The 27,569-nt window shown below is 39.9% G+C and overlaps 1 protein-coding gene across 1 annotated transcript in view; it reads right to left on the bottom strand.

The window, feature by feature from the left end:
• The window catches only part of HSD17B13 (hydroxysteroid 17-beta dehydrogenase 13), a 28,124-nt gene extending 5,882 nt beyond the window's left edge, over positions 1–22,242 (bottom strand). Inside the window, exons 1-6 of the mRNA XM_030313476.1 lie at positions 21,912–22,242; positions 16,099–16,206; positions 15,055–15,186; positions 6,438–6,544; positions 4,007–4,144; positions 358–474 (exon numbers count right to left, since the gene is read on the bottom strand). Of these exons, the coding sequence (XP_030169336.1) occupies positions 358–474; positions 4,007–4,144; positions 6,438–6,544; positions 15,055–15,186; positions 16,099–16,206; positions 21,912–22,121 (812 nt within the window). The 5' untranslated portion in view covers positions 22,122–22,242. The remainder of the gene's footprint in view (positions 1–357; positions 475–4,006; positions 4,145–6,437; positions 6,545–15,054; positions 15,187–16,098; positions 16,207–21,911) is intronic.
• Positions 22,243–27,569: the final 5,327 nt, after the last annotated feature.

Raw genomic sequence — 27,569 nt, 5'->3', positions numbered from 1 at the left:
TTGGAAGCCTCAAAATTGTTAATGTTATTTCTCCCCCAATTGATCAATAGATTCAATGCAATTTCAGTCAAAACTCCAGCAGGCTTTTAAATAGACCCTTTATTTTTAGCGATACTGTGTTCTCTTGCAACTGTGTTTCCTTCAATTGAAATAGTCTCTGGCAAAGATTAAACTGAGATGTTAGAGCAAATGAATCATTCTTCTTTTTATAGATTGAATAAGGCAATAACAGAGACAATGTAACCGTTCTCCTCAGGCACAGAGTTTCCACAGCAACTTTCACAACTGAAAGACTCTTCATCTCGACAGTAGTTCCACTGGTGTTTTAGCATTTTAGATGTTTTGTGCTGTACTTACCTTCCTAGTATTAGATGTAGATTGATATATGATGGAACAAAAATCATTTTCTTATTGGTAAGTATTCCATCTATCAAGCTTCTTGCAACTGCGTCTGTCTCCAATACAGGCCATAGTCTATGATTAAGAAGAAAAAAGTTTGGTTCTTTTTGTTGTCATTTTAATTAACAAAGGCAGGAAAATTAACTTATATCACCAAATTAGGATTTAAAAGGTTCCAGGATTCACTGCACAAACGCCACCTGCCCCCACCAACCCCCACCCCCACATGCCATGGGAATGTTTTGTTATCACAGACTTAAACTTTCACACCAGGTATGCATGTTTTATGGCTCACTCAGTCAAAATATCAAAAGGGTGGAGAGGAATTAAATGACAGATGTGAAGAGGCAAGGCAGAATGGTGGGTAGGATTACTCATGGGACAGAAAGGAAACATCTGACATCTTTCTTCGGGCTTATTTAATACAAAGCTTTGCTAAGCATACTCTCTTTCTTCTGGAGTTATCCCATAAAGCTGGATTTGAAGGCATTCCGTACTTGAGATCCACCTCTGAATCACCTATACTGCAATTTAATGAGAGTTCCAGATGTGCACAGGGAGTATAGCATTGCTACTGGAGGTGTAGCCTTGCTTATACTGAAGACTGTGTACATGGGCTTGCTTTCTTTCTTTCTTTCTTTCTCTCTTTTTTTCTTTTCTTTCTAGAGAGAGCAGGGGAGAGGTGTGGGCAGGGAATCTCAAGCAGGCTCCATGCTTAGCTCGAGCCTGATGTGGGGCTTGATCCCATGACCCTGGGATCTTGAGCCAAAATCAAGAGGTGGACACCCAACCAAATGAGCCACCCAGGTGCCCCTACATGGGTTCTTGAATATTTATTCATAACCACAGGCCCAGTGTAGAATGCCCATTAGTTCAAGATGATGATTAGAGTTTAAAATGTAAATGGATTGGAAGTGTTGCATCAAAATGAAGATGTCCAGGCATGGGCTGAACGGCCAGTGAATAAAAAGGTTGTGTAGGGGCGCCTGGGTGGCTCAGTCGGTTAAGCAGCCGACTTCGGCTCAGGTCATGATCTCATGGTCCTTGAGTTCGAGCCCCGTGTCGGGCTCTGTGCTGACAGCTCAGAGCCTGGAGCCCGTTTCAGATTCTGTGTCTCCCTCTCTCTCTGCCCCTCCCCTGTTCATGCTCTGTCTCTCTCTGTCTCAAAAATAAATAAACGTTAAAAAAAAATTAAAAGAAAAAAGGTTGTGTAGAAGAGTTAAGTAAGCAGTTAATGAATTTTATAACTTCCTTCCCTGACATATTCTGTGATATACTACAGGTTATTATGTGATTGAGGTTTCCATGGCATTGAGTAGTAAGCCAGCAGAGAGTAATACAAATCAATACCTCTCTAAATTATTGGGTTCTGCCTTTTGTCTCCCTGATTTTTCCTAGCTGGTTTCATCGACCCAGCCTCTGAGCCAAACCTCACTTTATGGACATGTTAGCTTTTGCCGAGGAATATTCAGAATCCAGCAGTCTGGGTGTAATCAATCCCACATCTTCAGCATTGGCTGTCAGACTCTGGGGTTGCTCCCAGGCATCCACACCACCTAGGATCTTATTAGCCTTACTCTTCTCATCTATTGTGCCTTCCCTACCAGTTCATCTGGTTCTCTTGGCATACACTAAGCTTAAATGCTTCCCAGGAGGGTTTTTATTAGGCCCAGTTTGCTTTTTAAGAAAACTGAGCCCAGAGTCCCAATCGTACCATAGTATTTACTTAAATATTGTATTACTGCTAAGTATCTATGGCCTAACACTATTAAGGACTCCCCTGCCAGGGGGTGACCACAGCTCCAGAGACAACCCAGATAATTCAGAGTTCAGGGTTGATAGCTTCAAATGAGGCTAAGCTTAAAGGAGAATCTGTTAGCTCTTTTGAATGAATGTATTTAGGACTAATTCCCCTCCAGAAATAAACTGGCTTCAGATTTTATTAACCTGCAGCAGAAAAATACCAGAATTGAGGCAAATTTGTGAAGAAGGTATCTTAATTTTAGCACCCTTCTGCTCACCTTTCTGCATTTTTACTCTCCTTTCAGGACCAATTTCTCCTCTCTTATGGTCTCAAATCCTCCTTTACCAGAGACAAAGTTATCATAGAAGTTCACCTTGACTAAAGGATTAGGGACTCAATTTATTGCTGCTTCTAAGAATATTTGCACTTTCACAGAGGACAAGGTGGTAATGGTAATCAAATGGTAATCAAGGTGGTAATCAAATACTGTGATTATATTTAATACATCAATGTTTTCCAAACCTGTCTCCAGACTCACCTGGTAGGTATGCTTGTAAAGCAAAGCAAAGCAAAACAAAACAACTCATTCTTGGAGCTCATCGCAGCCTACTGAATCAGAATCTCTAAGGAAGACCCTAAGAACATTTATTGTTTATGGAAGCATAGGTGATGATTCTTAGGACAAGTTTGAAAGATATTGGAGTACTTCATGCTAGCACTGTGGAAAATGGAAAAGGGCATATATCTGTACCTTTCCATACTCTATTTGAGGAGGATGAACCACAAATGGGAGAGGGGGATGTTAGGTATCGCTCATCTTGGGAATGGGTTTCCAGGAGAGGACATTCTTGACATCCCCTAAGCACATCTATCCAGGGGTGCCTGAGTGGCTTAGTTGGTTGGGTGTCTGACTCTTGATTTTGCCTCAGGTCATGATGTCATGGTTTGTGGGTTTGAGCCCTGCGTCCAGCTGTGTGCTAACAGCACAGCTAGAAGCCTGCTTGGGATTCTCTCTTTCCTCTTGCTCTCTGCGCCTCCCCCTATGCTCTTTCTCTCTGTTTCTCAGAATGAATGCATAAATAAACTTAAAGGAAAAAAAGCACACTGGGGTGCCTGGGTGGCTCAGTTGGTTAAGCATCTGACTACGGCTCAGGTCATGATCTCACGGTTGGTGAGTTCAAGGCCCACGTTATGCTCCATGCTGACAGTTCAGGGCCTGGAACCTGCTTTGGATTCTCTGTCTCCCTCTTTCTCTCTTTCCTTCCCCTGCCTGTGCTCGCTCTCTCTTTCTCTCAAAAATAAATAAACATTAAAAAAAAGCAAAAAAAAAAAAAAAAAGCACACCTCTCCAGCCTGCCCCACCCCTTCACTCCCTCTTGGCACCTGAGTGTGATGAACCTTTAACCTGATCACAAATAAACCCCAATTGCCTAAATCATCGGTAGCTGGTCACTCCTGCCAGTCCTCAATGAATTTTTTCCCTTTGTTCATCTCATTTCAAAGTGAAAAAGGCAATACGACATTAAGAAAAACATTTTGGGGTGCCTGAGTGGCTCAGTCTTTTAAGCATCCAACTTCGGTTCAGGTCATGATCTCACAGTTTGTGAGTTTGAGCCCCGCATCAGACTCTGTGCTGACAGCTTGGAGCCTGGAGCCTGCTTCAGATTCTGTGTCTCCCTCTCTCTGCCCCTACCCCACTCCCGATCTGTCTCTCTCTCAAAAAGAAATAAACATTAAAAAAAACCACATTTTTCCTTTTTCACTTTTTTTCTATTTTCTCAGTTGACCCACCTAAAAATCTCCTACAGTTTTTGGGTCAATTTCTCATGCCATATTTTCATCCTGACTTGACTTTGACCTTACCTTGTGCTTGGGTTTTTGGTGAACCCAGTATTCACAAAAACTGGGCAGAGACACGAGGTTTGGATTCCAGTTTTTCCCAAGGCTTCAAGTTCTAATGTCAGAGCTCTGTGGAATCCAACAGCAGCAAATTTGCTTGAACTGTAAGAGAATTACCCACCATTGTTAGCTAAGGTACAGTGAAACACATTCTCCAGCTTTCTGTAAGAAGGCAATGCTGATTTGGTTCGAGAATAAGTAGAAGCCAATTTTCCAAATCTTCCACTTGGTCAATTTTCATTTACTTTTTCTTAAATGTACCAGTTTCTTAGCGATGATAGCAATAGAACAAATCCTAGTAATGTATTAACTGGCTTACTGCTTACTTTTCCACCCTACAGGTAAGGTTTTCCATTCAGTCTTCAAACTCTTGCCTAATCAGTTTTAATTGCTGTCTTATTTTGAAAAATATGAATCAGGAAAGACGTATTTAGAAAAACTACATAACTAATATCTACATTGAAACTTCTGTGGGACCTTATACATTTCTCCTCTCTTGTTAACTTAGTTGCTAGTTTCTCTTTTGACACTGGAGGCCACTTTGCCTTCTTAATTTCATTGTGAAAATCTGGAGTAAAAAGACCTTAGGTGATGTGAGTGTGTTGTGTGTGCAGCCTTCAGCATATCACTTTATTTTCTTTGATTTTCTGATTTCTTTTTTTTTTTTTTTTTAATTATTCAGTTTTGAGAGAGAGAGACACACACAGAGCATGACCGGGGGAGGGGCAGAGAGCAGGGAACACACAGAATCTGAAGCAGGCTCCAGGCCCTGAACTGTCAGCACAGAGCCTGATATGGGGCTGGAACCCACTAGCCGTAAGATCATGACCTGAGCCAAAGTCGGACGCTTAACCGACTGAGTCACCCAGGCACCCCTGATTTTCTCGTTTCTAAATGCAGGTGACATGAGCTGAAATCAAGAGTTGGATGCTCAATTGATAGAGCCACCCAGGTGCCCCTATTCATTGTAGTTTTGACCCAGGTGACAAGAAGAACAGTAAAGTTAAAGACTGGATGCTTTCTTTTCTTTTTTTTTTTTTTTAAATTTTTTTTTTCAACGTTTATTTATTTTTGGGACAGAGAGAGACAGAGCATGAACGGGCGAGGGGCAGAGAGAGAGGGAGACACAGAATCGGAAACAGGCTCCAGGCTCTGAGCCATCAGCCCAGAGCCCGACGCGGGGCTCGAACTCACAGACCGCGAGATCGTGACCTGGCTGAAGTCGGACACTTAACCGACCGCGCCACCCAGGCGCCCCTAGACTGGATGCTTTCTTAAGGGAGAAGAGAAAACGGAAAAGTATTATTATATTGGGATTCCACATTTCTAAACATGAAAACAATAGCAAATGTTTAATCTGTGAAATTCTTACTTGTGTTTTAAGATGTGCTGACAGCTCAGAGCCTGGAGCCTGCTTCAGATTGTGTCTCCCTTTCTCTCTGCCCCTCCCCCACTCACTCTCTCTCTCAAAAATAGTAAACATTAAAAAAAAGATGCTAGAGACAGCTTGAAACACCGTATGTCTGTGCAATGACCCCTTAACTTCATTGAAATGTAGCCGTGTCTGTGACCACATTCAGTGTCAGAAGTAATTTTGTCCATGACTCAGTTTAACCTTAACCATTATGTATAAGTAAATAATAAATCCATTAATTATGCACCCCTACACCCTCCCACTGATACTCATGTGTTGACTGTTACAAAAAGAACTGGACCAAATGTTAGCAAGTTAAATTTTTCTATGAAGTTGATATAAAGCAGAAGTAAGGAAATGAGATGCCATTGAAGAAGTTTATAAGGAAAAGATATTTTGCAAATAGTGTATCCTCAGGGCCTCTCAACCTTTTCTCTTTGTGTCCTTGGTAGATCATGGAGTGTACTATCTGCATCTTTTAATCAGGTAGACGGTTTCTCTTAATCTCTCTGTCTCTGTTCCTCTCTCTCTCTCTCTCTCTCTCTCTCTCTCTCACACACACACACACACACACACAATCTTTCATGGCACGAGAATACTGGAAAATGTTCTGATTCAGGGGTCACCCTAATTAGCTTATCTTGGGCATGCAGGCTATGGAATACATTTATGTTCATTTGGACTTCTGTATGTTGTACTTCTTAGTCCATGGGTTCCCTGTTTCTTTTATCAACATGTACTCATTCCAGGATATGATGGAAACATGGCATTACATTTCATTGCTTTACAGAGGAGTTTTCAGAAATCTGAAAAAATTTTAAACAATTACAACCAGTTTCATAGATAACCCTGCTATGAAGATTAGAATCTAAGGTCTAATAAACCCTTAAAAGTATGTGAGTATGTATGTATGTATTATGTATGTATGTATTATGTATCCATCCATCTATCTATATGGCATTGCTGGAAAATAATACTTACCAATATGGAATAAGATACGGAATCACCCCATGGCCACACACTGAAGCCACTGTGACGATGTGGCCATGATTTCTCTTCATCATTGATGGAAGAAGTGCTTTTGTGATCTTAAAGATCATTGAAGAAAGAAAAAAAACAATGGCACAGGTGTTAAGTTTCAAAAGTAGGTAGTTTTATTTTTAAGAAAAAAGAGCATTTGAGACTTTTGTGATGAAATGGAATATGTGCCAAGATTTCATGATTACTTCTACAGAAATGAAAAAGATTGAAATGTATTTGTTTAAATTGGCATTGAGGGCTGTGCACTGAATATCACATGCTAAGAACTCATCTTAATATTCCTCTGTCTTGCCTTCAGAAGCAATCAAATATTTCCTTTATGGATATATCATATGAACAATAATATCAAGGGAAAAATTCAGAGTTTTCAGAACTGAGAAGATTTCCTATGGTAGTCTGGTATCATGTAACTTTTTTTTTTTTAGTTTAAGGTTTTACCATTCTAATGAGAAGAGTTGAAATCATGTGTAACTATAGCAAGTTAACTAGAAACAGCTGAGTTCTGTCCTGATTTACAATCATTATCCATCATGAATAGATTTAGTATCTCCCTATTTGTAACATCATGTATTATATATTGATGTTACAGGAAATAAAAAGTCTTTCTTTATTTCCAAAAAGCTTTTACTGTTTTGTGAGAAATATTAATAATATTTTATGAGAATTTTATAAACACACCCTATGGACCCCATGCAAATTCATAGAGGCAGAACTGGGAAATCAAGTCACTCCCAAATTTCTGACCCACAGAAACTGTGAAAGGAAAATAAACACTTATTGTTGCCTCAAGCCACTAATTTTTTAAATTATTTTTGTTTGTTTTAACAAGAAGTTACTGATTCATCACTTACATATAACACCCAGTGCTCATCCCAACAAGCGCCCTCCTTAATGCCCATCACCCATTTAACCCATCCCCCACCCATCTCCCTCCATCAACCCTTAGTTTGTTCGCTATCATTAAGAGTCTGGGGGCACAGACTCTTAGGTGGTCAGTCAGTTGAGTGTCAGACTCTTGCTTTTAGCTCAGCTAACTGTTGTGAGATTGAGCCCTGTGTCAGGCTCCAAGTTGAGCATGGAGCCTACTTGGGATTCTCTCTCTCCCTCTCTCTTTGCCCCTCCCCTGCTCATGCTCTTGCTCTCTCTCTCAAAATAATAACAAAAAAGTCTGTTTTATGGTTTGCTTCTCTCTTTTTTCCCCCTATGTTCACCTGTCTCATTTCTTAAATACCATATATGAGTGAAATCATGTTATTTGTCTTTCTCTATTTTGCTTAGCATAATACATTCTGGCTCCATCCATGTCATTGCAAATGCTAAGATTTCATTCTTTTTGATGGCTGAGTAATATTGCATTGTGTATATATACATCACATCCTCTTTATCCATTCAGCAGCCAATGGACATTTGGGCTCTTTCCATAGTTTGGCAATTGTTGGTAATGCTGCTATAAACATCGGGGTTCATGTGCCCCTTTGAATTAGTATTTTTGTATCCTTTGACTAAATACCTAGTAGCACAATTGCTAAATTACAGGGTAGTTCTATTTTTAACTTTTTGAGGAACCTCCATGCTGTTTTCCAGAGTGGCTGCAACAGTTTGCATTCCCACCAACAGTGCAAGAGGGTTCCTGTTTTTCCACATCTTCACCAACATCTGTTGTTTCTTGTATTGTTAATTTTAGCCATTCTGACAGATATGAGGTGGTATATCTTCCCAGTTTTGATTTGCATTTCCCTGATGATGAGTAAGTTGAGCATCTTTTCATGTGTCTGTTAGCCATTTGTATGTCTTCTTTGGAAAGATGTGTATTCATATATTCTGCCCATTTCTTAACTGGATTATTTGTGTTTTTGGGTGTTGAGTTTGCTAAATTCTTTATAGATTTTGGATACTAAACCTTTATCTGATATGTCACTTGCAAACATCTTCTACCATTCAGTAGGCTGCCTTTTAGTTTTGTTGATTGTGTTCTTTGCTGTACAGAAGTTTTTATTTTTTTTTATTATTTTTATTTTAAGAGAGAGAGAGTAGGGGGGGAAGGGCAGAGGGAGAGAGAGAGAGAATCTCAAGCAGGCTCCACACTCAGCACACAGCTTGACCCGTGGCTCAATCCCACAATCCTGGGATCATGACCTAAGCAGAAATCAAGAGTCAATCAATGTCTTGAGCAATCAAGACGCTCAACTGACTGAGCCACCCAGGCACCTCTGTGCAGAAGCTTTTTATCTTGATGAGTCCCAGTAGTTCATTTTTGCTTTTTTTCCCCTTGTCTCTGGAAATATGTCTAGTAAGAAATTGCTACAGCCAAGGTCAAAGAGGTTGCTGCCTATGTTCTCCTCTAGGATTTTGATAGTTTCCTGTCTCATAGTTAGGTCTTTCATCTATTTTGAATTTATTTTTGTGTATGGTGTAAAAAAAATGGTCCAGTTCCATTCTTCTGCATGTTGCTGTCTAGTTTTCCCAACACCATTTGCTGAAGAGATTATCTTTTTTCCACTGGACATTCTTAACAGGTTTGTTGAAGTTTAGTTGACCATATAGTTGTAGGTCCATTTCTGGATTTTGTATTGTGTCCCACTGATCTATGTGTCTGTTTTTGTGCCAGTACTATATGGTCTTGATGACTACAGCTTTGTAATATAGCTTGAAATCCATAATTGTGATGGCTCCAGCTTTACTTTTCTATTTCAAGATTGCTTTGGCTGTTCAGGGTCTTTTGTGGTTCCATACAAACTTTAGGATTGTTCTAGCTCTGCAAACAATGCTGGTAGTATTTTGTTAGGGATTCCATTAAACGTGAAGATTGCTTTGGATAGTACAGACATTTTAACAATATTTTTCTTCTAATCCTTGAGCATGGAATGTTTTAACATTTCTTTATGTCTTCTTCAATCTCTTTCAAAAATGTTCTGTAGTTTTCAGAGTACAGATATTTTACCTCATTGGTTAGGTTTATTCCTAGGTATCCTATGGTTTTGGGTGCAATTGTAAATGGGATTGATTCGTTGATTTCTCTTTCTGCTGCTTCATTATTGGTGTATAGAAATGCAACAGATTTCTGTACGTTGATTTTGCATCCTGCAACTTTACTGAATTTATGTATCAGTTCTAGCCATTTCTTGGTGGGGTCTTTCGGGTTTTCATCTTATTTTTTTTTTTAATGTTTATTTCTTTTTGAGAGAGCACAAGTGGGGGAGGAACAGAGAGAGGGGAACAAAGGATCCCAAAAGGGCTCTGTGCTGACAGCAGCAAGCCCGATGTGGGGCTTGAACTCATGAACTTCAAGATCATGACCTGAACCAAAGTCGGACACTCAACTGACTGAGCTACCCAGGTGCCCCTTGGGTTTTCTACATAGAGTATCATGTCGAATAGTGAAAGATTGACTTCTTCCTTGCTGATTGGGATGTCTTTTATTTCTCTTTGTTGTCCGATCACTGAGGTTAGGACTTCTAAGTTCAATAACAATGGAGAGAGCAGACATCCCTGTCTTGTTCCTGACCCTAAAGGAAAAGCTCTCAGTTTTTCCCCATTGAGGATGATATTAGCTGTGGGTCCCTTTGTGATGTTGAGGTATGTTCCCTCTATCCCTACTTTGTTGAGGTTTTTTATCAAGAATGGATGCTATACTTTGTCAAATGCTTTTTCTACTTCTATCGAGAGAATAATATGGCTCTTATCGTTTCTTTTATTAATGTGGTGTATCATGTTGATTGATTCATGAATATTGAACCACCTCTGCATCTCAGGTATAAATCCCTCTTGATCATGGTGAATAATTCTTTCAATGTATTGTTGGATTCAGTTTGCTAGTATCTTGTTGAGAATTTTTGCATCCATGTTCATTCGAGATATTGGCCTGTAGTTCTCCTTTCTCATGGGGTCTTCAGTTTTAGAATCAAGGTAATGCTGGCCTTGTAGAATATGTTTGGAAGTTTTCCTTCCATTTCTATTTTTTGGAACACTTTGAGAAGAATAGGTATTAACTCTTCTTTAAGTGTTTGGTAGAATTCCCCTGAGAAGGCATCTGGCCCTGGACTTATGTTTGTTGGGAAATTTTAAAAATCTTTTTATTTGTTTATTTTTTAAATAAAATTTATTTATTTATTTATTTATTTAGAGAATAAGCAGGGGAGAGGCAGAGGGAGTGGGAGAGAGGGAAACTCAAGCAGGCTCCCTGCTGTCAATGCAGAGCCCCATGCAGGGCTCAAACCCACTGACTGTGAGATTATGACCTGCGCTGAAATCAAGATTCGGACGCTTAACCAACTGGGCCACCCAGACATCCCTTTTTGTTGGGAGATTTTTGACTACTGATTCAATTTCTTGTCTGGTTATGGGTCTGTTCAAGTTTTCTATTTTTTCCTGTTTCAGCTTCGGTAGTTTATATGTTTCTAGGAATTTCTTCATTTCTTCCAGATTGCCCAATTTGTTGGTATGCAATTTTTCATGATATTCTTCTTTAAATGTTTGTATTTCTGTAGTGTTGGTTGTGATCTCTCCTCTCTCATTTGTGATTTTATTTATTTGGGTCCTTTCTCATTTCTTTTTGATAATTCTGGCTAGAAGTTTATCAATTTATTAATTCTTTCAAAGAACCAGCTTCTAGTTTCATTGATCTGTTCTACTGTTCTTTTCTGTTGTTTCTATATCATTTATTTCTGCTCTAATTTTTATTATTTCCTTCTTTTAGGCTTCATTCCTTTTCTAGCTCCTTTACAGGTAAGGTTAGGTTGTATATTTGAGATTTTTCTTGCTTTTTAAAAAGATTTTTTTTAATGTTTATTTCTTTTTTTGAGAGAGAGAGCATGAGTAGGAGAGGGGCAGAGAGAGAAGGAGACACAGAATCAGAAGCATGCTCTAGGCTCTGAGCTGTCACCACAGAACCCAATGCGGGTTGAACCCGCAAACTGTGAGATTATGACCTGAGCTGAAGTCAGACACTTAACCAACTGAGCCACTCAGGCACCCAAGATTTTTCTTGCTTCTTGAGATAGACCTGTATTGATATATACTTCCCTCTTATGACTATTGCATCCCAAAGGTTTTGGATCATCATGTTTTCATTTTCATTTGCTTCTATGTATTTTTTTAAATTTCTTCTTTACTTTTCTGGTTAACCCATTTATTCTTTAGTAGGATGTTCTTTAACCTCCATGTATCGTGCTCTTACCAAGTTTTTTCTTGTGGTTGATTTCAGGTTTCATAGTGTTGTGGTCACAAAATATGCATGGTATGATCTCAATCTTTTTGTATTTGTTAAGGCCTGATTTGTGACCCAGTATGTGATCTATTCTGGAAAACATTCCATGTGTGCTCAAAAAGAATGTGTATTCTGATGAAATGTGTATTAGGATGAAATGTTCTGAATATATCTGTTAAGACCATCTGGTCTATTGTGTCATTCAAAGTCATTGTTTTCTTACTGATTTTTTTGCTTAGATGATCTGTCCATTGTTGTAAGTGGGGTTTAAAGTCCACTGCTATTATTATATTATTATCAATGAGTTTCTTTATGTCATGTCATGTCATGTTATGCTATGTTATGTTATGTTATGTTATTTATATGTTTGGGTGTTTCAATTTGGGGCATAAATATTTATAATTGTTAGATCTTCTTGTTGGCAGTAGACTTATATGATGATACTGTGCTCTTCATCATCTCTTATTACAGTCTTTGGTTTAAAATCTAGTTTGTCCGATATAAGTATGACTACTCTGGCTTTTTTTTTTTTTTTTTTTTTGATGTCCATTAGCTTGGTAATGGGTCTCCATTCCTTCACTTTCAATCTGGAAGTATCTTTAGGTTTAAAATGAGTGTCCTGTATGCAGCATATAGATAGGTCTTATTTCCTTATCCATTCTGATACCCTATGTCTTTTGATTGGAGCATTTAGTCCATTTACATTCAGAGTGATTATTGATAGATATGAATTTAGTGCCATTGTGTTATCTGTAAAGTCATTCTTTCTGGAGATTTTTTTCTGTTCCTTTCTAGTCTTTGTTGCTTTTGGTCTTTTTTTCCCACTCAAAGAGTCCTCTTCAATATTTCTTGCAGGGCTGGTTTAGTGGTCACAAACTCTTTTAGTTTTCGTTTGTCTGGGAAACTCTTTATCTCTCCTTCTGTTCTGAATGACAGCCTTGCTGGATAGAGTATTCTTGGCTAAATATTTTTCCCATTCAGCATGTTGAATATACCATGCCACTCCCTCGGGCCTGCCAAGTTTTTATGGCTAGATCTGCTGCTAACCTTATTTGCCTTCCCTTGTAAGTTAGGGATTATCTCCCTTGTTGCTTTTAGAATTTTTTCCTTATCTCAGTCTTTTGCAGATTTTACTATGATATGTCTTGGTGTTGGCTTGCTTTTATTGATTTTGATGGGAGTTCTCTGTGCCTCCTGGATTTGGATATGTTTTTCCTTCCCCAGATTGGGGAAGTTTTCAGCTAAAATTTGCTCAAATAAACCTTTTGCCCTTTTCCCTTCTTTCTTCTTCTGTGACTCCTATGAAGCAAATACTATTATGCTTTATGGGGTTGCTGAGTTTGCTAAGTCTACATTTGTGATCCAATATTTTTTTCCCTCTTCTTTTTAGCTTAATTATTTTCCATAATTTTATCTCCTATATCACTTATTCATTCCTCTGCTTCTTCCATCTTTGTAGTCATTACATTCAGTCATGTTTGCATCTCAGTTATAGCATTTTTTATTTTGGCTTGACTAGCTTTTAGGTCTTTTATTTCTGCAGTAAGGGACTCCTGGTGTCTTCTATGCTTTTCTCAAGCCCAGCTAGTATCCTTTTCATTGTTGTTTTAAATTCTGAGTCAAGCATATTACTTATACCTGTTTCAGATCCCTGGTCATGACCTTTTTTGTTCTTTCTTTTGGAATGAATTCCTCTGTGTTGGCATTTTGTCTAGATCTTTGTTTTCTTCTCTGTGTTAGAAAAGCCTGTTATGTTTCCTACTCCTGAGAGTAATGGCTTTATTAAGAAGAGGTCCAGGTTCTGGTGCTTCATGAAGTGTTTCTAGTGTATGCTATGCACACTCCGCTGTTGTGTTTTGGATGCTCTTTCCCTCAGGTCAGTACACTGCAGAGTTTTTCCTTGCCTTCAGTGGGGAGTATTTGGACCTTGTCCACTGTGTGGTGAGTTTCAACTAATATGGTTTGGTCTTCCTGTTAAAAGAGGACAGAACTTATTTCCACTGTAGCTAAGGCTTTGCAGCACTCTATGGTCAGTAGACTTGGTGCATGTGGGGGTTTGTGCTGGTCTTCTGGGGAGGGGCCCACTGCTGCTCTGGCTCTCAGGTATACTTGCCCTCATATAAAAGTACCTGCAGAGCACAGATGGCCAAGGCTTGGTGTAAGCAGCTCAAACCTCCACTGTGGATGTTGTGCTGCTCACTGAAGTCTGTCCCTATTTCCATGATGTGGCCTCTTTTCTCCCTCTATTTGTGCAGTTTGTTCCCTGAGTCCTCAGGTCAATTTCTTGGATGTTCAGAATGATTTGATATTTATCTAGCTGAGTTCGAGGGATGAGGCAAGCATAGTGTCCCTGTACTACTCCACCATCTCAACTCAGGCCACTAAATTTTAATAAATTTGTTATGCAGCTATAGACAACTAACACAGGAGGTCTCTATGTACTTTTGTGGTCATAATAATCAATCCTCATTACCATGTGTGAGGGGTTGGGGAAGATGGAAAGAACATATCTATTTTCTTCTCTCTTCCAGAATCCAGATTTGCTCTACACTGATATCGGGGCACTGTAAGATTAATCCATAGAAATGTTTTCTTTTTTTTCTTTTTTTTTTTCAACGTTTATTTATTTTTGGGACAGAGAGAGACAGAGCATGAACGGGCGAGGGGCAGAGAGAGAGGGAGACACAGAATCAGAAACAGGCTCCAGGCTCTGAGCCATCAGCCCAGAGCCTGACGCGGGGCTCGAACTCACGGACCGCGAGATCGTGACCTGGCTGAAGTCGGACGCTTAACCGACTGCGCCACCCAGGCGCCCCCATGGAAATGTTTTCTACAAAGGTATATTTCAGTCTTCTAGTAACTAACTACAAGAAGTTTGTAGAGCCATCTATCTAAGTTCCAGCATGGATCTAGAGCTTATCTGAGTCCCATGCAGAAAATGTCCAACCCCTACATACATAGAAGTAGTGATTTATGTTGTCCTTTCAGTTCTAAAATTTCATGACATGAGGTCACAAGTGAATGTATATTGTATATATTTCCTATAAAGTACTGAAAAAATGTATACTGACAACCCTTAGCAAAACTCCACAAGTATTTTTTGAGCACTTGGTCCATCCATGCCATGTTTTGTGTTAAATTCTGGTGGATACGACAGACCAACTAGCCTACATTCTGGTGAGTTGTGTCTCTTCAAACTCTGTGTCCTTCTCTCAGAGACTCTTCCACTCAAATTAATTTGGTAATTCTTGATTTTAGGCAAATATAAAGGTGTGAACTCAATTACAAACTTCATGTACCTTAAGAGGATGAGTCAGACATGCACAAACCAGAAATGTTTCTCACACTCACCCAGAAATGTCCTAGGATGTTGACCTCAAAAGTTTTGGTAATCTCTTCATCCTTGGTACTAAGAAGGTCAGCTGGATATACTACCCCAGCATTATTCACCAAGATGGTTACATCTCCTACTTCTTTCTTTACCTGTGAAGGGAAAAAAATTACTGGGTATGTTATAGAAACTCAAAGTTTTGGGGCTGATGTCATCCACGAATTAGATTCTTTATTCCACTTGATAAGAAATCTCAGAGTTCAGGCTGGAAAGAGCTTTAGTCCAAAAAATGGATGCAAAGAGAACACTGTCATAAAGTTAGGAGAAACTATGTTTTTTAACATCTGAATTTTCATATTATGTAAATCATAGATTTTTAAACTTTATCTATAAAGTGAATTAATATTCATGTTGATTAATTGATATATTGGTTCTGATCAAACATTTTTATAGTGCTGAGTAGTCTTGTTTCTACCACCTACTAATTATATGATCGTGGACTGGCTTAACTCCTCCTTAGCAGAGCAAAATCTCAGTTTGCTCATCTGTCAAATGAGGTTAATAGAGTTATCGTAGAGATGAAATTAAAGGATGCAGTAGTTTATCAGAGTGTTCGGTTCATTTGATATTTACTCTTTTAAAAATTGTTACAATAATTACTAACATTACATTTTCTATAGAAGACTAGATTACTGGCAACATAAATAAAATACCATAGAGAAAATAAAGAAAAAAAAAGGAATTACTGCAAAAGTAATAGGATTAACATAAAACTAAGAAAGTGATTCTTTCTCCTGGTGATGAATCTCTTCTCTGTCACTCTATACCACTGCTCAAACTTCTGATCAGAAAGAAATCGGTTAGTAATATGAAATAATAATAATAGGCAGGGTTGAGTGGGTTCTATACAAGGAAAGAAATGTATATCCTTCCTTATTCATACAACCACCTTAGTTAGCAGAGGCTAAAATAGAATTTAAATCAGGCAGCCATAAAGAATCTTTCCACTGTCCATGGAAATAGATACAAAATTATTTGAAGGAATTTGTAGTTTGAAATCTCACCTGCTTTACAGAGTTATAAATGTCTTCTCGGTTACTGCAGTCTACAACAGATACATGCACGGTGGCCCCCAGTTTTCTGCATTCAGCTGCTGTTTCCTCAACACTGTGCTGTAATTGGAAAAAACAAATGTAGAAAGATGTAGGTCAGTTAGGGGACAAGACAAAGGGAGAAAGACTTGGAGAAGATATTTCTTTAAAGATTAAAACTCATGGGATGTCTAGGTGGCTCAGGGTAAGTGTCTGACTCTTGCTGTCCTTTTAGGTCTTGATCTCAGGCTTGCAAGTTCAAGCCCCATGTTGCGCTCCACACTGGGCTCTGCACTGGACATGAAGCCTACTTTAAAAATAAATAAATAGGGGCGCCTGGGTGGCGCAGTCGGTTAAGCGTCCGACTTCAGCCAGGTCACGATCTCGCGGTCCGTGAGTTCGAGCCCCGCGTCAGGCTCTGGGCTGATGGCTCGGAACCTGGAGCCTGTTTCCGATTCTGTGTCTCCCTCTCTCTGCCCCTCCCCCGTTCATGCTCTGTCTCTCTCTCTGTCCCAAAAATAAATAAATGTTGAAAAAAAAATTTTTTTTAAATAAATAAACAAACAAACAAACAAAGATTAAAATTCATGTCCAAAATGCCCTCGTTTGTTTTTTTTTTTAATTTTTTTTTAACGTTTATTTATTTTTGAGACAGAGAGAGACAGAGCATGAACGGGGGAGGGGCAGAGAGAGAGGGAGACACAGAATCGGAAGCAGGCTCCAGGCTCTGAGCCATCAGCCCAGAGTCTGACGCGGGGCTCGAACTCACGGACTGTGAGATCGTGACCTGAGCTGAAGTCGGACGCCTAACTGACTGAGCCACCCAGGCGCCCCTTTGCCCTCCTTGTTTGTACAAAAGCTTCGTGAGAGACACTGCCTGCCTAACTTGCAAAGGGAGTGTATGTGGTGTTTCTGCCAGTGAGTGCTCATACTGGATATGGGTTTTTATCTTGTTTGACTACATTCTCAACAGCCATTCTGCATCTAAACAAAACAAACCAAACCAAACACCCTTCATGTTTTTCCAGCTTTTTATCTTGGGTTAGAGGTTCCTCAAGAAGCAGTTTTTTAAAAGCAGACTACTCTCATAGACAGAAGAACATGCTTGAAAGATGTTGCTCTTTGTGGGGTCATGAATGGAGGTGTTGGGTACACAGAAGAAAAGAAAATTCAGCTTTTCATTTGACAGATTGTCAAATTGTTGCTGAGCACCAACCATATAGTAGCAGTAAAGCACCAGGTAGCAATTCTAAACTAGTGGTAATTTTAAACCATATGCCTCTGCCTGTCATACTTTTCTTGATGATTCTGATTTAACCCACTAGGAGGGAAGGAGAAAGAAGGATCCTTATTCGAGGAAGCCTTCCCTAGGGAGGCAATGCTACCACTCTTGGTGATATAATATTATGTTCAAGTGTTTTGGAGTGAAAATGGGCAAAGGCCACAGCTAGAGTCTCATCTATGTAACAACTTCATAAATGTAATAAGCTTATAGTAACTTTGTATGCAGAAACCCAAGACATGGATATAGAGAAACTTTTTTTCAGCCTAAATTCAAAGACCTTTTTCCTAAGATAAAACTGTCCTGATGTTTCTTGATCTGTATTTCCGGAAAACTAGAGTTCTTTTCAAGTTTTGACATCTGTTGATTTTATAGAGATTATAAGGTTTTAAAAATTACACTTTTTGGGGTGCCTCAGTGGCTCAGTCGGTTAAGCATCTGACTTTAGCTCAGGCCATGATCTCATAGCTCGTGGGTTTGAGCCCCACATCCGGCTCTGTGGTGACAGTGGGGAGCCTGCTTTGGATTCTATGTCTCCCTTTGCCTTTCCCCTGCTCATGCTGATGCTCATGCTCATGCTCTGTCTCTCTCTCTGAAAGATAAACATTAAAAAAATTTTTGTAATTACATTTTTTCCTCTCACAATTTGTAGATTCTTCCCTGTGATGAAGAGGCAAGGCCGCCTGAAAGCCCTTTTCTCACACCGGGATGTTCACAGTGTGGCTGTTACTTGAGGCGGTCCCTGAATGAGTGGCAAGTGGTTCCCTTAGCCAGTGCTGCCTCCCTTGGGTCCTTCATATTCCACTACCTCAGGCTCAGCCCCAGAGTAGCAGCCTGAAATCCCAAAGAACAGACCCTCATAGGACACAAAGTCACAGAGCCAATATCCCCTCATAGCCTTTTGGGGCTTGCAGAGGAGTAAAGAGGGAGGAGAGGAGCTCTTTCACCAATTTATTTATTTATTTATTTTTAATATATTTTTTTTTACGTTTTATTTATTTTTGAGAGAGAGAGAGAGAGAGAGAGAGAGAGAGACAGAACACAAGTGGACGAGGGGCAGAGAGAGGCAGACAGAATCCGAAGCAGGCTCTAGGCTCTGAGCTGTCAGCACAGAGCCCGATGCGGGGCTCGAACCCACGAACTGTGAGATCAAGACCTGAGCCGAAGTCAGTTGCTTAACCGACTGAGCCACCCAGGCGCCCCTTTCTCTCACCAATTTAGACATAGCTTGCTCATTGTCAGATTACAAGAACCACCATGCATTTTTTTGTCTCTAGACTCATGGTCAGTAGAGAGAATTCATGACCAGAGCTTTCATCAGATGCTTTGATTAAAGAATTAATAATGTGTCAGTCTTCTACCCGAGCTAGAGAACTACAAAATGTAATGTCTTGTCTTTTTTTAAGCAAAAATACTTGCTTTAACCTCAACCCCAGTTTGCAGTGACTCCACTTTTCAGAGTGTTCCTAAAGCAACAGTTTAGATTGAATGAGGGCACACTGCTAACATGACTCTAAGTAAGGCAAAAGAAGTCAGCCATAACCAAGAGAGCTGGCACCTTCCACAGGTTAAAGGAGATCTGAGTTACATTTATAGCCTTACAGTGAATCATTTAACACCTTGAATGTTTGGTTTTTAAGTTTTTTTTTTTTTTTTTTATTTTGAGAGAGAGAGAGCGAGAGCACACTCACACATGCAAGTGGGGGAGGGGAAGAGAGAGAATCTCAGGCAGGCTCCGTCAGCGCAGAGACTTGGGGCTCAATCCCACAAACCAGGAAATCATTATTCAAGCTGAAAGCAAGAGTTGGTTGCTTAACCAACTGAGCCATGCAGGTGCCCTTAATACCTTCATTGTTTAACCATAAAATTCAGGGATTCTAAGATACCCTATGAGGTTAGGTGACTCATCCTTCAGGCAGAATCTTAAGTCATTTTTATTCCTTGTCACTGGAATTTAAAAAAATGTAATCAATAGGGGCACCTGCGTGGCTCAGTCAGTTAAGTGTCTATGCTGACATCTCAGAGCCTGGAACCTGCTTTGGATTCTATGTCTCCTTCTCTTTCTGTTCCTCCCCTGCTCACTCTTTCTCTCTCTCTCTCTCTTTCTCAAAAATAAATATTAAAAATTTTTTTAAATAAAAAAAATAAAAAATGTAATAAATATCAGTCATCTCTCCCAAACACATAGCTAGAAAGAGATTAAAAGGTTATATTTTATCAAGACTTTTTCCTGGATTTATACTTCTTTCTTTCTTTTCTTTTTTCTCTTTCTTCTTTCTTTCTTTCTTTCTTTCTTTCTTTCTTTCTTTCATGAATGCCTAAGAACAGCAGACAGCAGTTTTCTCAATTTGTAAATCTTGTCCCCTTCTAGAAAGCTCATTGGAATCTCTTCAAGGACCAACTGATGCCAAATCACTTCCCTGTATATCAACTCATCTATTAAATGCCTGTGTATGTTATACAAAATGTATCAACTTTTCCTTGTACAGTATTCTTTACTGTCTGGAAAGAACCAGAGAAGAACTACTTTTCTAAGATCAAGTGACTTTTTTTTTAAAGATTTTATTTTATTTTTTATTTAAAAAAATTTTAACATTTATTTATTTTTGAGAGACAGAGACAGAGTGTGAGTGGGGGAGGGGCAGAGAGAGGGAGATGGAATCTGAAGCAGGCTCCAGGCTCTGAGCTGTCAGCACAGAGACTGATGCAGGTCTTGAACCCACAAACCACAAGATCATGACCCGAGCCAAAGTCTAACACCCAACCAACTGAGCTACCCAGGCACCCCTCGAGTTTATATATCTTTAACACAAAGCTCTTTAATTTAAATATACAGCCACATATTAGATATCTTCACCAGAATGTCCCACAGGCATCTCAGACTCACTCAGGGCAAGCAGTGTTAGAAAGTCAAATGGAGAGTGTGGGAGCTGTTTCCCACCAGTGTTGGGCGATCTTGGCTGGGTGGGGGGAGGAGGAAGTAGGGAAGAGAAATGCCACCTGCCAGGTCTTTTGTTCTTTTTTTTTTGTTGTTTAATTTTTTAAATTGATTATTTAAAAATTTTTTTATTACATTTATTTATTTTTGAGAGACAGAGACAGATCACGAACAGGGGAGGGGCAGAGAGCAAGGGAGACAGAATCCGAAGCAGGCTCCAGGCTCTGAGCTGTCAGAGCCTGACGTGGAACTTGAACCTATGAGCTGTGAGATCACGACCTGAGCCAAAATTGGACGCTTATCCGACTGAGTCACCCAGGTGCCCCTAAAGATTTTATTTTTAAGTAATCTCTACACCCAACGTGGAGCTTGGACTTACAACCCTGAAATCAAGAGGTACACATTACCGACTGATCGGGGCACCAGCCAGGTGCCCCAAAATGACATTTTTGAAGGCTTTAAGAAATAGGACAACTGGACATGACAGCAAAGAACATCAGAGAGTAGTAATATAGTGGCAATTAAAATCTCACTGTGATCTGTGGAAAATCTGATTTTTTTTTCATGTTTATTTTTGAGAGAGTGAGCATGGATGGGGAGAGGGCAGAGAGAGAGTGACAGAGGGTCTCAAGCGGGCTCTGTGCTGACAGCAGAGAGCCCAATGTGGAGCTCAAACCCATGAACCATGAGATCATGACCTGAGCCAAAGTTGGACGCATCATTGATTGAGCCACCCAGGTGCCCTGAAAATCTGATTCTTAAAAAAACTTCACAGTTTTTCCAACCTAAAAATCCTGTCACATTTTCTTGTGTATTATTTTTATGGACTTCCAGAATTCACAAGTGTAGGGGAAATGATACAAAATTTCAGTTTTATTTTTGAGTAGCTAATATAATGTTTACAAAGAAAAATATGAATGCTCAAGAGAAAGCCTGACACACTGCATGTTGTTGTTGTTGTTTTCTTTAAAATGGCTTATGTTTAGTATGGACAGACATTGTTCTAAGTGCATAAAATTCACTTGTTTAATCCTCTTGCCAAGGAGTCCACAAACTTTTCCTGTAAACTGCGAGAGAGTAAATATTTTAGGATTGTGTGGGTGGGAGTGGAGGCAATAAGAGGTTCTGTCGGATGTTCTTCTTTGTTTCTTTATTTGCTTGTTGCTTTGACAACCCTTTAAAAAGGTAAAAAACATTGCTAGCTCAACAGCCTGCCCAAGGACCAGGTTTGTTCCATTAGCCGGAGTTTGCTAACACCTGTTATTACCCATCCTGTGAGGTATTATCTTCATTTCAAAGATAAGGAAACTGGAAGCTTGGAAGTAGCCTGGCTCCTGAATCTGTGTTATCAACTTAAATATCATGGCATAAAAAAATCACTGCTTAGTTCTCAGTTATGTTCCCTCCGTCAAACCACCCCAATGCATGTAGAATAAGGCACCAGGGAAGTTAGCTGTTAAACATTAAAAAAGAAAAATACAAAGGCACGCAGATGCTAAGTCAAATAATTTTCGAAACATATGCCTTACTTATGACTTTAAAAGATGGGGCAAATGAATCCATTACCTTATTAATATCCCACAGAACCAGTCTGCTCTTCCGTTTTGCAAATTCATAGGCAGTCGACCTGCCTATTCCATGTCCGGCTCCTGTAATGAGGATAGTCTCCCCAGCCACAGATTTTCTCCTTTGGGGAATGAAAATTTTCACCAATGCCTCCAAATAGGAGTAGATGATGGTGAGCAGAAGAAGGAGGAGATCCAAGATAATATTCATGGCTCTGCTCTGTACTCCTTCTCGGCTCAATCCTTGTCTACCCGCAGCTAAGTACAGGCTCAATCCTTGTCTACCCGCAGCTAAGAGCCACCTTCTGCACAAAGGTCCAGGGGAGAGCTGTGCTCCAGGTGTTGATAGGACTGGCAGAAGTAAGCCAGATTTCCTCTATGTGTTCTGATAGGCTGGCTACACCTCGAGTTTGGAAATGATGCAATTGCTACTAAAAGCTTGGCGCAGGGACAAAGGAATCCTGGAGAAAGTGCCCTCTGGACTTGCTCACGGAGAAGCAGTTTTGTGCTGTGTTGCACAATTAAGTGCAATTATTCTACAAATAATTCTAGAGATGGTGCATCAGCTAATTGTCTCTTGGTAGTCTCTTGGTATCTTTCTGTAAACGTGTGTGTGTTTGTGTGTGTGTGTGTGTGTGTGTGTGTGTGTGTGTTTAATTGAAGGAAAAAGAGAAAGTAGAGGTATTGTCCTAAGGAGACTTAAATAAAGTTATGGGCCAACCAAGCTTAGTTTGATTCATTTATTCATGAAAGCTCAGCATCAATATTTCAGTTAACTATTTTTTTTTTTTACATGAGATGCACATTTCCCTGAAACCCTCTTAAGTTTGGGGGAGATTGGAGGTTATACAAAGCAATCAAATCCCTTTGCGATACTATGGGAATGAGCATTAAATCTCCTGATTTATGCTCCAAAAGTCTCCACTTAAAAGTGGTGTGACTTCCAATACCCCAAAGTAGAAACAGTCCAAGTGTCTATCAACAGATGAATGGATAAACAAAATGCTTTATATACATACAATGCAATATCTTTCCTCTTTTAAAATGAATGCGATTCTGATATATGCTACAACATGAATGAACCTTAAAAACATTATGCCAAGTAAAATAAAAGACACAAAAGGACAAATATTGTTTGGCTCCAGTTTTATAACCTATATTAGTCAGATACATAGAGATAGAAAGTAGAATGGTGGTTATTGGGAAATACCACTATTTCTTTGGAGACCATAACATGAGACATTTACAGGATTTATGTACATTGCTATAACCCACTGTCTTAGTCTAACTATAGAAGTCTGCCAAGTATAAGTTGAGGATTATAATCTCTTCAAATAAATAATTTCCCCTTCCTTTCTGGAGGTTTAATTGTCAAAGGTTCTGTGCCCTACCAAACTGATAAAGCAGTATTAGGTAGTCTTAAATGTCTTATAAACTTCTTGAAGCTCCAAAACCTAGTTCCTACCTGAACAAATCCCAAGTTCACATCTTGTAGAGGCCTCTGCATATTTTCTGTTTATGAAACCCGTTGCTTCATCTCTGCATATCAATCCTACTTTTTTTCTTATAGTAGCAAAGAAAGGGTCTTGATCGCTATTGTGTACTTCTCAAGATTTCTTTCCTTGTTCCTCCAATTATTCTTTTTTCCCTATTAATTCCAACTTCTTCCTGCCTACAGGACCTGTCTCTTTTGCTTTCAACTACCTTCTGATCTCTCCAATTATAAGAATATTCTGTGAAATCTTTCCCTACCCAATCCCCTTTTACCATCCTGTCTTTCATATCTTACTGTCAAATTATTATATAGCAATTACCTCTGTTCTCTGGCTACCCATTTCCTTGGGAGGATAGAAATCTCTTGTCTCTTTCTTCTTCACCTGGTGCATAGTGCCATAGTGGTCCTAAATATAAAGAGCTATGTGAGCATCACCAGTCCTGAAGATGGAAGGTGGGTGGGTGGTGAGCCATAAATGGGACCTAAAGGGTGAGCAGGGGTTGACCACATGGTGAAGAGGATAAGAATGCTCCAGATATAGGAAACCATGTGTAGAGGCACTGGGATGTGAAAGATCATGGCACATTGAAGGACTAGGTCTGTCTTGGATAAGAGAGTGTAGGGCAGAGAGAAGATAATGTATAGGTGCATAGAGCCTCAATCATTGAGAGCCTCAGCATCAAGGAAGGCTAGTGAAATGTTTTGAGCAGAGGACTGCCATCATCGGATTTAGAAATGCCACAGGATGGAGGATGCATTGGAAGAACGGCAAGAATAGATGGAGGGAAACCAGTTGGACAGCTGTTAGGTCACCCAGGCCAGAGATGGTGGTGGCCTGAATGAAAGTGGTGGCAAAGAGATATTTGGGAGAGGGAATAATAGAATAAATGGGCATTAATTTAATAAATATACATCAAACTCTTGATATAGTCTTAGGGACTGTTCCAGGCATTGGGGATACAGCATTGAACAAAATACATCAAAACAAATCACTTCCCTTGGGAAATTTATGCTCTAGGGGCAATGTAGACAATAAAGATGATAAATAAGGAAGATATATAGTATGCTCCACAATGGTAAGTGCCAGGGAGAAAAATCGAGAACAGAGGCAGAAATGGAATCTGGTAGGGCATGGTTGTGTAGGCAGGGTTTTAGGTAAGGAGTGCTAAGTTCTGAAAAGATCTAAGGGAAAAAAGACTTAAAGGGAAGATGGAGCTAGCCATGTGGGTATCTGCAGGAAGAACATTCTGGAAAGGGAAAAGTGACATACAAAGGTCTTGAGATAGGAATATGTCTGGTGGGTCATGGAACATCAAGGGCGTGAACTGAAAGAAGGTGAGGGTAGTGTGACAGTTTTATGGGTCAACATGGATAAGTTATAGTTTCTAGCTATTCAGTGTAACAGTAATCTAGGTATTCCTGTGAAGGTATTTTGTGCTTAATATCTATGATCAGTAGTCTTTATTTTTTTTAATGTTTATTTATTTGTTTTGGGAGAAAGAGGGGAGGGGCAGAGAGAGAGAAGGAGAGAGAATTTCAAGCAGGCTCCGAGTTGCCAGCACAGAGCCCCACTCAGGGCTCTATCTCTCTCTCTCTCAAAGATAAATAAACATTTGGGGAAAAAAAGAGACTGAGAGAGAGATACCAGAGACCTCCCTTGCCCCTTCTGCTATGTAAAGACACAGAAAGAAGACAGGCTGGCTGGTTGTAAACCAGGAGGCAGGCTTTCACTAGACACCAAATCCTTGATATTGTCAGCCTGAACTAAGATATCCTGAGTTAGAAGAAATTCTGCCTCAAGACTGCAACATCAACTTGTGCCCAAGAGTTTCGTCTTCCTGTCTCCCCAACAGATTTCAGAGTTGTTAGCCTCCCACAATCACATGAGCCAATTCCTCAGTTCCTTGAACTGTATCTCTTCTTGTATGTATGTATGTATGTATGTATGTGTGTATGTATGTATGTATATAAAATTTCCTACTGGCTCTGTTTCTCCGGAGAACTCTAATACAGGTAATAAGGTAGTGGGGAAGAAGACTAGATTACATATGACCTTCTAGGTCATGGTAAAAACTTTCGCTTTAAGTTTTAGATGAGAAGCTGATGGGATATTGTGAACTGAAGCATGATGTGAACTCATACTTTAAAGACCCATTCTGGCTGCTGTGCTGGGGGTAACAAGAGGTGATGGTGGCTTGCATCAGGGTGGTGGCAGTAGGCGTGATAAGAGGTGATAGAATTCTGGATATAGATATAGATATATCTGATGTTTATTTGTCTATTTTTAAAAAAAAATTTTTTTTTCAACGTTTATTTATTTTTGGGACAGAGAGAGACAGAGCATGAACGGGGGAGGGGCAGAGAGAGAGGGAGACACAGAATCGGAAACAGGCTCCAGGCTCTGAGCCATCAGCCCAGAGCCTGACGCGGGGCTCGAACTCACAGACCGTGAGATCGTGACCTGGCTGAAGTCGGACGCTTAACCGACTGCGCCACCCAGGCGCCCCTATTTGTCTATTTTTGAGAGAGAGAGAGAGAGAGAGAGAGAGCAAGGGAGGGGCAGAGTTGGAGGGAGACAGAGCATCCCAAGCAGGCTCCGCTGTCGGTACGGAGCCTGACACAGCTGGAACTCATGAACCATGAGATCATGACCTAAGTTGAAATCAAGAGTTGAACACTTGACCGACTGAGCAACCCAAGCACCCCCATATATATTTTCAAGGTAGAACAAACAGAATTGTTTTTGTAATGAATGTGGGGAGTGAGAGAGAGGAATCAAGGATGACACTACATTTTTTGACCTGAGCAACTGGAATAATGCGGTTTGGAACAGTTTTTGGATAACACGAAAATCTCAGTTTCAGAAATATTGCATTGAAATGCCTGCAGGTCATACAGACAGAGATATCAAGAAGGTATTTGCATATGTGTGTGGCATTCAGAGGAGAGATTCAGGCTGGAAATATAAGTGTGGGAATGGTGACCAATATTTAACGTGTGTGCCAAGGACTAGAGGATTTTTCTGAGATGAGGGATGAAGGTGAACAAAAGGAGGCAGGTGTAATTCCAGGTTTTTAGCTTGGACACTTGTTAGATGTGCCATTTTCTGTTGGGGAACACAGATGGTGTAGAGAAGATGCTAGCTTGAATTACTATACGAGGCCACCCGTAATTATAGGGAAGTCTATGAAAGTAAAAGGCACATCTCTCTCATCCTGAGATTGTCCAGTCATCCCTAGACCAATTAAAAAAAAAAAAGAGGGAAAGAAAAAGGAAAACAAAACAAAACAAAATAAAAAACAACTGGAGTGGTCACATTGGCTCTAAAGTGTACCGGGAATTTCTATGTATTTTTGGGAAGGATGTGATGGCCAGTGCAGATTAAGACTATCCCAATATTTTCAGGCTCAGCGTTTTAATTTCAGGCAACTTTAGACTGTTGCGATATTGGGTCAGTCCAGGCTAGGTTTTTTGTTGGTTTTTTTTTTTTTTTTTTTTTTTTTTGGTAGAATACTTGAGCAACTAGGATTTAGGATTTCATTCTACCTTAAAATAATTCCTAGGGGCGCCTGGGTGGCGCAGTCGGTTAAGCCTCCGACTTCAGCCAGGTCACGATCTCGCGGTCCGTGAATTTGAGCCCCGCGTCAGGCTCTGGGCTGATGGCTCAGAGCCTGGAGCCTGTTTCCGATTCTGTGTCTCCCTCTCTCTCTGCCCCTCCCCCGTTCATGCTCTGTCTCTCTCTGTCCCAAAAATAAATAAAAACGTTGAAAAAAAAAATTAAAAAAAAAAAAATTCCTAAATGAAACAGCTTCAATTCCCATTGGAGATTTTCATTGGCTAATTATGGAATATTGTCTGAATACCAAGGGGAGCTTGAGTAAAAGGAAGCAGAGGGGGCTTAGGGTGATGGTTCAACTATCCAGGAATTCCACTGAGGTTGTAGGATAATGAGTCAGCAAACTTGGGCTCAAATCCTCAGCTTGACCTCTGAGTAGCAGTGTGATTTCAGGTAAGTTTGGTGAATGCCTTTGGGCTACCTCATCTATGAAATGGGAATAATGATGTCTACCACCCAGAATTCTTCAAGGGAGTAAGTCTATTGCCCAGCCTGGGAGAGGAGGCTCTTAATAATTGCTCCCCTCCCCCACAGTAAAATCCTCTTTA

Source organism: Lynx canadensis, chromosome B1 (assembly GCF_007474595.2).
Source record: "Lynx canadensis isolate LIC74 chromosome B1, mLynCan4.pri.v2, whole genome shotgun sequence".
Taxonomy (NCBI): Eukaryota; Metazoa; Chordata; class Mammalia; order Carnivora; family Felidae; genus Lynx; species Lynx canadensis.
Note: the sequence above shows the minus strand (reverse complement) of the source record. Positions and strands in the feature narration are given on the sequence as shown.